At 38.0% G+C, this 10,104-nt stretch overlaps 1 protein-coding gene across 1 annotated transcript in view; it reads right to left on the bottom strand.

Moving 5' to 3' along the window:
- MARCOL (MARCO like) overlaps positions 1–8,777 on the bottom strand; it is a 20,536-nt gene extending 11,759 nt beyond the window's left edge. Inside the window, exons 1-3 of the mRNA XM_059416372.1 lie at positions 8,729–8,777; positions 4,254–4,921; positions 1,655–1,776 (exon numbers count right to left, since the gene is read on the bottom strand). Of these exons, the coding sequence (XP_059272355.1) occupies positions 1,655–1,776; positions 4,254–4,921; positions 8,729–8,777 (839 nt within the window). The remainder of the gene's footprint in view (positions 1–1,654; positions 1,777–4,253; positions 4,922–8,728) is intronic.
- Between the last annotated feature and the right edge of the window lie 1,327 nt (positions 8,778–10,104).

The following is a 10,104-nucleotide window of genomic DNA, read 5'->3' as shown; positions in this document are numbered from 1 at the left end:
CTTTCTTTCTTTCTTTCTTTCTTTCTTTCTTTCTTTCTTTCTTTCTTTCTTTCAGATTTTATTTATTTATTTGACAGACAGAGATCACAAGTAGGCAGAGAGGTAGGTAGAGAGAGAGAGAGGAGAGAGAGCAGAGAGCCCTATGAGGGGCTTGATCCCAGAACCCTGAGATCATGACCTGAGCCGAAGGCAGAGGCTTTAACCCACTGAGCCACCCAGGTACCCCAGCCCTGGACAATTTCTTATCTAAGGGGACTCTTTAGCTAAAATTTCTATCTCTATCCCTTGAAAATCAATGCCTTTAATTTTTTGAAGTGTTCATAAACACAACTTAAAGTAAAACTAATTCTTATTTTTAAAAAACTTTTCACCTATTTTTCTCACCCTAGTCCCCCATGTTAGGCAAAAAATCAATTGTGTTCTATATCCGCAAGTTTGGGGAAAGTCTAGAAAGCAAATAATCCCAGAAATCAGTAGCAACTCTGGAACTGACTTTATTTGTAGTGGAACAAATTTGAAAATAAGGTAAGATCCATCATATCAGTTAGACTCTTGCTGACCTCAGTGGAATGCCTGAGGAAATCCATTTCTTAAAAGAAACGAAAGTAAGATTTTGAGGTTCCAGGTAATTTGGTTGCTGTCAATGCTTAGCATTTCCCTTCATGATTCAGATTCAGTTTTCCATTACTCATCCTGCAATCAAGTTAATGAAAGAAATTAAGGATCAAGAAGTTGTGGTACCAACAGAGAGAGCAAATGAGATTATTTAAAAATCACATGGGAAAGAGCAGGTCTAAGCTTTGGCTCACCTGTTTCACTCTGAGTGCTCTGAGAAAATGTGACTATGTGCCAGTCCTTCCTTGACCCTGGGCCATGTGTCTTATGTATAAAATGAGAAAACAAGGGGCTCGTGTTTCTTCCTGCTCTTTTACAGCTCTAGGGCATACTTACCTTTAACATTTATTTCTGCAGGAATGATTTATTGAGTCTTTAATACATCAACTATCAAAAACAAGAGAGGTATAATTTTTACCTCATTACTATCTTTATGGCTGAACCTTCATTGATTTTGAAAGCTGAGTCATGTAACTCTTGCTTAGCCATGTGTTCTCATTTTAAGCAGCCTTATAATCATTATGTTTTGTGTGGATGGACAAGCGTGCAACCCTTAAATGTTTGCCTGGCTCACCAAATCCATTCTCTAATACTGTTATTTAAATTAAAAATACGTTTTAATAGTCAAGATTAAGTAATCCATGGGATTCACAGTCCTGTTTATCCTCTGATACATTGTGTTTGCTGTCTTCAACTACAAGAAAAGCTCCATGGAAGCAGGAAGTAATTCTGTGTGTTTTGCTCACCACCTTCCCTTCCACACAAGCAATGCCTGGTATATAGTGGAAGTTTAATAAATATTTGGTAAATGAATGACTCAATAATCAATTTATTCCTACTTCAAAAGCTGAATTAGCACATTCTCTCAGAAAATGCCTGAATTTACTGTTTCAGGGTTCAGTATCTTTCATGTTTCCTTGGACAAAACACCCAAGGCACTATTCAGAGAAAACTACAAAGACACAGAGAAAAATGTTCTTTTACCCCCTTTCGATCACAATAATACTTCCTGATACAAAGACACAAAGAGTCATCTTACCTTTTGGCTTCATTGAATACACAGCGGTTCCCATAGGTTTTTCCATCAGAACCACAGACTGGCTTGTAGACAGATGGACATTTTGTATTTCCAGCTGGGTTCTTGCTGCTGGTTTTTCCAGTCTGCAGTAAAGTCAAAGACCAATAGGCAAATAAAGGGAACTCGATTTAATTCTGATATTGTAGTTAAACCAGGAGTTCTTGCTAATTAATTATTGATTAAGCATTGCTCTAAAGCAATCATTTTGTTAATCCTTTTATTTTAATTTAAATTACACAACAAAACTGAAAAAAGAGTAGATTTTGCTCTGTTGCATAATCACAGGCATACAGTATATTTAAGTGACAAGCCCCAGACCAGATATGGATTAAATACTCAAGTTGGGGAGCAGACCCTAAATTAATGCAGCTCCAGAGCCCCTCCTCTTATTACACATCAGACTGCCCCACTTTAATTCCTTGTAGGCAAGTCTTCCCTTGCCTGAGAAAACAATAATTATGGAAAAGTCATACTGGCAAATAACATATGTGGTTGTATATATTTTTTAGAGATTTATTTATTTATTTGAGAGAGAGAGTGTGCACAAGAGTGTGGGGAGGGGCAGAGGGAGAGAATCTTTTTTTTTTTTTTTTAAGATTTTATTTATTTATTTGACAGACAGAGATCACAAGTAAGCAGAGAGGCAGGCAGAGAGAGAGAGAGAGAGGGAAGCAGGCTTCCTGCGGAGCAGGGAGCCCGATGCGGGGCCCGATCACAGGACCCTGAGATCATGACCTGAGCTGAAGGCAGCAGCCCAAACCACTGAGCCACCCAGGCGCCCCGAGGGAGAGAATCTTGAGCAGACTTCCCCACGAGCAGGGCTCCATCTCACAGACCCTGAGATTATGGACTGAACTGAAATAGAGTCAGACACTTAACTGACGGACACAAAGGCATTCCACATGTGGTCTTCATTAACTGAAACTTTCTTTTGTCAAATCACATGAAAGAAAATGAGGCAGGAGGTAGGATTGTGCAGAGTTAAGTACTACCTGAGGCACTAACTTAGGAGGGAATCACAGAATGACAGACACCTATGAATAGAAAGGAGCTCTGACAGCAGATGAGAACAGAGACACTAAATGAAATTGTGAGGATCTTCAGCAGGAGGTTTCGTCTTCTTAGGACCAAGGAAGGTGAACCTCTAGCTTAGTTTTTTCTGACTCAACCCCCATTTTTGTTTCAATCCATCTCTTTCCTTCACACATGCTCTGAAATGGACAGGGTTAGCACACCTGTTTCCAAAAAGAATGTGACATTGGGAAAGCTTAAGTGACACTGTAAACACTCAGAAACATGCTGGTGGTGACAGTAAGTTCTGGTTGGTGGGAGCGTCCCTGGAAGATCACTACTTCATGCCAGCCTAGACATAAGGATGAGAGGGACAGGCAATTTTCATTAGAAAGGGTGCCGAGTGAGGAATGACAAATCTGAGGTAAAAAAATGAAATTCCCATTAAGATCAGGGCGTGCTCTACCAAACTGTTTTGGATGGAGTAAGTGGAGTGCCCAGGATCATTGCTGAATGGAAATAGGAGGCTGGCACTTGGGAGAGAGAGAAACTGGCAAGTAAACCCGAAGCACAGCAGGACTCAGAGGCAACACAGGAGTCATGGATGTACAGCTGTTTGCAATGATGTCTCGAAAACATCATCATTCACTCGTCTGACAAGCAGTCCAAGAGAACATATTGTATGCCTGTCTTGTTCTAGAATTTAGGGACATAGATTTAAAAAGAAATCGTACTTTCTTTAGAGGGGTTCACATTCCAACTGAACATACAATCAATTACAAAGCAATATGGTACATTCTATGAGAAAGAATATCATCGATATTTGGAATACAACTGTAGAACATCAAAGGGTTCTGTAAAATGTGGATGATGTGTGACCAAGAGTGACATGAAATGTCCAATCATAACTAATCATGACATGGGTTCCAATCATTAAAAAATCCTAAATGCCATGCTCAGGAGTTTGGGTCTTATCTTCTAGGCAGTATGGTGCCACGGAAGAATTTCCTACTGGGCAGTGATAGGACAGATGAGATTTATGATTTAGAAATGAACCTTGAGTGGCTTGTAGATTATGGATGGGATGGAGAAAGGCATGAAACGTTAAATCTGGTGGGGATAGGGACTCAGTTCACGGAGGCCTGACTTTGTCCCGTATAGGTAGAAAGCCTGGTGTGGAAGTAGAAGGGAATGAGAAATGGAATGGAGAAGGATGACTCATCAATGATCATCGATGTATATGAAAATGGCCACCTCCAGATCCCTCCTCATTTTGTTGAATCACTATCACCACAAAGTATCTGTCATTAGTACAGTATATTTTGTTAACTATTTCAAGTCTTGGAAAATAGAATGGCTGAGGTAAGTTTTTGTTTGTTTGTTTGTTTGTTTGTTTGTTTTGCTAGGCAGGGAGCCTGATGTGGGACTCCATCCTGGGATTCCAGGATCATGACCTGAGCTGAAGGCAGTCGCTTAACCAACTGAGCAACCCAGGCGCCCTGGCTGAGGTAAGTTAGGAGAGGGAAAAAACAAAGAGATGAACACTAACCTGAATCTCCATTATATTGGCATTCAAAGGGTTGCCTACATTTTTTCTTTCTTCTTGATTGTAAAAAGACCTTGATTTCCCTTGTTGGTTAGACCATCCTGGTCTTCTTTGTGGGTCAGATGAAATTGAACCCCCTTGCTGGCTAGATGAGCCTGCACCCCCTTGCTGGCTAGACGACCCTGTACCCCTCTGCTGGCTGGATGACCCTGGATACCCTTGCTGGCCGGATGACCCTGGACACCCTTGCTGGCTGGATGACCCTGGATACCCTTGCTGGCCGGATGACCCTGGATGCCCTTGCTGGTTGGATGACCCTGGATGCCTGTGCTGGCTAGAAGATCCTGTTTTTCCTTGTTCATTAGAAGCTTCAGCATTCTCTTTTGAATTAGAGCCTCCTGAATTCCCTTGCAGACTCCCAGGCTGATGGAGAATTCCTGGCCTTTCTTGCTTATTAAAATTCCCTGGTTTCCCTGGCTGGTTAGAATACCCTGTTTGTCCTTGCAGGCTAAATGTTGCTTGTTTTCCTTGTGTGTTGCTACCTCCTTGCTGATTAGATTCCTGTTGTTCTCCTCGATGGTTATCTTCATTTTTTCTTTCAAGAATAAATGCAGGTTCTGGACCCTCCTGTGGCTTAAAAACATTTGTTTTCAAAATTTGGGTTGAAGACGCTGGAATGATACCATAAGCACAAAAGTAAAATAATGTTATTTAACTTCAACAATTCAAAATCAACAGCATTATCCCCAGAGGTAGTATGTATTTCATGCCTCTTTGATTGTTTTTAACCAAACCTCAAGACAGAAGCTTTGCATAACTTCTCATAACCTTAATGTTTTGATTCTTCCATTTTTTCCTTAACTCTATCACGTGGTTTCTAAAACTCATGGGTCCAAACCAGTCTGTCCCATTTCTAAATCAGTCTGAATTACTTGAGCTGAATTATCCACATTTCATACTACAAATTCCTTTTAATGATTTCCTAATTAATCAAGACACTCTGCGTTATAACCATTATAAACTTTCTCTCCATCACAGAACCCTTTCCTGTATTCCCAACTTCATGCTACAGAAGATGCTATCATCAATTTTCCAGACATAAGTCCTGCCAGGCAGGCATGAACCCTCTTTACATATTCTTTTCTCCATCTCATATATGCTTTCTGTAGCTGTTTTCTTCGCCGCTTACCCCTGTTCCAAGGGTGGTGATTTCCTTCTTCAGAACATCAGCTTTATGTCCACCATTTCCCACAAGGGCCGTAGCATCAGTCAATCAGCCCTATTCCCTGGTGATTATTTGTTTCTTTCTTTTGTGCTCAAACTACTGGAGGAGGTGGTAGATATTACGTGACTATTTCTTTTTTATTTTTTGTGACTATTTCTTAATACCTAAGTATCTTAGCTCTTCTACTTCATCTCTCAAATTGATTTTGGAAGTTTATCCATCACTATATACATATATATATATATATATATATATATATAACTTATACATATATATACATACACACATATACACATCATATGTATTTGTAAGATAAAAACATATATATGTATATTTGATAAATAGATATATGTTTGGAATAGAACTTGAATAAATTATATGTTATAAAATATATGTTATATATTATATGTCATATATTATATTATATAATATGTATATTAAATATATATACTATATTTATATATTTATAAGATTTATTCAAATTCTATTCCAAAATAAGCAGGGATTAGACAACAACCCATAAGCAATCCATAAATGTGTGGAATGGCTTTCTAGTTGTTGAGTGCAATGGAATTCTGTTGGGTCTTATGTTTCTTGTTCTTGGTTTAGTACAAGAGTGTTTCTTTTTGGCTTCCTCACCTTTTCTGCTTAATGACTCTCTGTTCCCCCATCCTTTCTCAACTGGGGTTTCCTCAAAAGCTGTCTTCAGGCTTGCATTTTCTTCACAGGCTTCCTTGGTAATTTTTTCAATTTATATTTCCATAAGCGTACACATTTGTACCTTCAGGTAAACTTGACTAAAATCAAATGCTTTGTTGATTATCATCCATTGAGCATGCAATGGTATACCATATTATTGGTAGTTAAGGTCTTACCCAGGTCTGACCCAGGTCAGGAGCTTGGCACTCAGGAACCTGGCTTACTAACTGGTGGTATAGTGTGAGCTGGAGCATGTGGGTATGATATAGCCATTCTTTCAATCTACCAAAAAGTATATTTCAAGAGTCCATTACTATGGTGGAACTATAGTAAGATCTAGACACACAGCCATGAATAAGACATTGTTGTTGTTGTTTTTAAAGATTTTAGTTATTTATTTGACAGAGAGAGATCACAAGTAGACATAGAGACAGGTAGAGAGATGGGAGGAAGCAGGCTTCCTGCCGAGCAGAGAGCCCGATGTGGGGCTCGATCCCAGAACCCTGAGATCATGACCTGAGCTGAAGGCAGAGGCTCAACACACTGAGCCACCAGGCGCCCAAACAAGACATTGTTATTCTGCCCCAAAGAAGCTGGGAAGTCTAACAGTGGGTACAAACAAACAGACAGACATTTACAGTAGTATGATCAAGGTGAGAAGTAAATTAGACAATAGACCCAGAATTAAGATTGGTGATCGTAGGGCATCATCTCTCCTTTCTGGAGGAGGTGACACATGAGAAGGATAGGCAATGACATAACATAATAATAACAAAAAAGAAGGATAGGCTATAGCCAGAAAAATGGATAAGAAAATAATTATTTTCTGCATTAAGATGAGTATAGGCATGAGTTGTAAGAATCAAACAGTGTTCCTTAACAGGCACTAACATTGAGAAGAAATCAATTAGAATAAAGAAGTGGATGAAATAATAAAAACTAGATCAGCTGACCAATTTTCTTTGTAACTTATGTTTGGTTTTTTTAAAGGTCATACAAGCAAATACGTTTAATTTCCAAGATAGAAAAAGGTAAATAGTTAAAAATAACTTTCCCTTCCTTTCCTGTACCAAAGCACCTTGGACAAAATTACATTTACTAGGTGTTCTTTGGTATTATTCCAGAGATGTTTTACATATTTACAAACATATTGGGGATATATATTTCCACATACTTACTAGCACATTGTTCTACTCCTTATTGTCTCCCTTGGCAGTACAGTGAGGTTTCTCTATATCAGTACGTATAGAGCACTTTTATTATTTTCCCTAAGGGCTGAATATTATTTCATTTGTTCAATTTACCATAATTTATTTAAACGGTCTTCTGGCAATGAGTAACTATGGTATTTCTCTCTTTTCCTAGTACTCACAATGATCTAATGAAAATCCAATTAAAATATCCTTGCTCACATGGCTAAATTTGTAAAGTAAAAACCGAGGGTGGATTTTTGAGTAAAAAACTGAACTCAAATATCAGAATGTGGCTTAATCATGGTTTTTTTTTTTTTAAGTTAAACTTTCACAAAATAATTATCCTCACTTATTGTTTCGTATTTATCTCTTCTGATTTTACAAACGAAATACACTCTAGGCATTGCTTTATATTGTAACAGTCATATTCCTGACCCCTCTCTTTTCTTCACCCTCCAAATCCACAGAACCACCACATCTGGTATTCGTGTACTTTCTTCCATCAACAAATGCCTTCTCAGTACCTATAAAATGTCACCGGGCAAGGCACTGAAGTTCAAAAGAGATATGGTACCTGCTGTTAAGGAACATGTATGTTCTAGAAGTGATTTTATCGATGCAGATTTTTCCTCTAAAACGTATATAATCCTAATAAATGCATGTATAATATACCTCTTTTCTCTGGCACATATATTATAAAAATATAGAATGTCTGTGTCACTTATTATCTCGAGAAATTTACAACCCTAGCTGGAAATTGCATCTTTGAAAACAGACCGTGTAACTGGATTGAGGTAAGGAATGGAGCTCAAGGCACCAGAGAGCTCAAGTGATGGTAGCTAATATCAGTGCAAATGTGATCCTTATGACAGCATCTAGGAATGGATATTTACTTTCATTTTATAAATGAGAAAACAGAGATTAAAATATTATGTGAGTTGCCCCAAATGACATAAATAAGAAATTGAAAAGCCAAGGTTAGAACCCATTTCTCTTTAACGACATAGCCCTAGATCATCATACAAAGCCGTATTTTTTAGGGAATGTGAGCTTGAGAGTATTCACAAACTCTCATAACCCCTTTAGATTTCATTATCTTTCTAGTGTAATGTATCGCTTTTCCCATTCCCCTGCCTCTGCTTCTCTTCAGCTGCACAAAACCATTATTCTCTGTTGTCTTACCTTGTCCTTACTTTTATGCCTTTGGTCTATATTTATGCTGTCGGGAATGACCCTCTTCCTTTTCTCTGTCTGATGGATATTTGTCACTTTAACATTTTCTGATAAAGTATTGCTAAGTCACTCAACGTTTCTAATTCTTTGAGAGTTGAAGGAAAGTCTTCGAATGTAACTTTTCTTACCTGAGAACATGGTCACGAACACGAAGGGGAGGAAAATGAAAGCCTTCATGTTAGAGTCCGCTGTTTCTGAAGTCTTTGTTGGATGGAGGTAAGGGTAACTCTTCAGTAGATGCTTTCTGAATAAACCATCCTGATCACCATCATGTTATATATTTGAAAAATCCTCCACCCTAGTTGCTTAACACTGTCACTTTGTATAAAAAAATTATAGAGTAACTCTCACAAACTGGAAGGTGTTGCTTCTTGAGTGGATTGCCATTTTTAAAATTAGCTTTACACCCCAACTCCCATAAATATCCAAAATGTAATATGCTTTTATAGAAACCCATCTCACAGAAAGGAATAAAAATGGTGAAATCCATCTGGGAGAGTGGTAAATTCAGTGCTCAATTTTTTTTTTTTTTATTGTTAAGAGATGACTGATCTTCAGTTAGTACTGTGACTGACCTTGTAAGTTTGTATGTCCACATCAGACATTCCCATGACATTTTCCAACAGATAAATTATGTACCAATTATTTACCTCAAATTATAATTTAAAAAGCCAGTAAAATGCATCAGGTATTAGTCATTAAGAAGTGATGAACCTTTCCAGTGGGAATGATGATGTATAATGTATTTTTATGAGGAAACAAAAAACAAGAGATCTTCTGTTTGAGAATAACATTACACCATTGACCTTGCCTTAAGCTATTATGCCAAACAGAAGCTCATGAGAAAATTGCCTTGAGATTTTTAGTTAGTCATAAAGTCAATATTATGAAACAGTGAAATACTATGTTCAAGGTTGGCTGCCCTATATAAGAGAAATTTGAATTAACTGAGGCCTGGATAAAGCAGAATGACCTTGATAAAATGGGATCTAAAAAACACATAGCAGAAGGTTGGTTAATTGTAGCAGAAAATGTAAGCTTGAGTAAAGACAGACTTAGGAGTGATGTTGCCATTGGATTCATCATGTGAAGGGCATTAGCATGGAGGAGGAAGGTACTATGTGATCTGTGTAGTTCCGGATGGCAGAACTCATCCCAATATAAGGAAGTGCAGGATAAATATTTTTGAATTCTAAAGAAAATTTCAGCTTTGGGAAGGGAGGTGAGATAGGTGAGTCTTACAATTCCTTCTCATTCTAAAAAGTCTTCAGATTTAGTGGTTCTGGATTGCTTTTGATTTTCATTTCAGCTTCTTTACAAGGGCAATTTTGAAAATGATGAGTGGTTTCTTTTAACCAAGCCAGCAATGTTAGGGCGTCAAAAAGGACAGGTTTTAATTTTTTCTATAGTAAAAGGCAAGTTTGTTTCCCTCTCCACAATTATTCTCTGTACTGAGATTCAGTTGAATGTCAGAACAGGCTCAGTGAATCAGAAGGCCTGATTA

The sequence above is a fragment of the Mustela nigripes genome, chromosome 12, assembly GCF_022355385.1.
Source record: "Mustela nigripes isolate SB6536 chromosome 12, MUSNIG.SB6536, whole genome shotgun sequence".
NCBI lineage: Eukaryota > Metazoa > Chordata > Mammalia > Carnivora > Mustelidae > Mustela > Mustela nigripes.
This window is presented reverse-complemented; position numbering and strand designations above follow the sequence as displayed.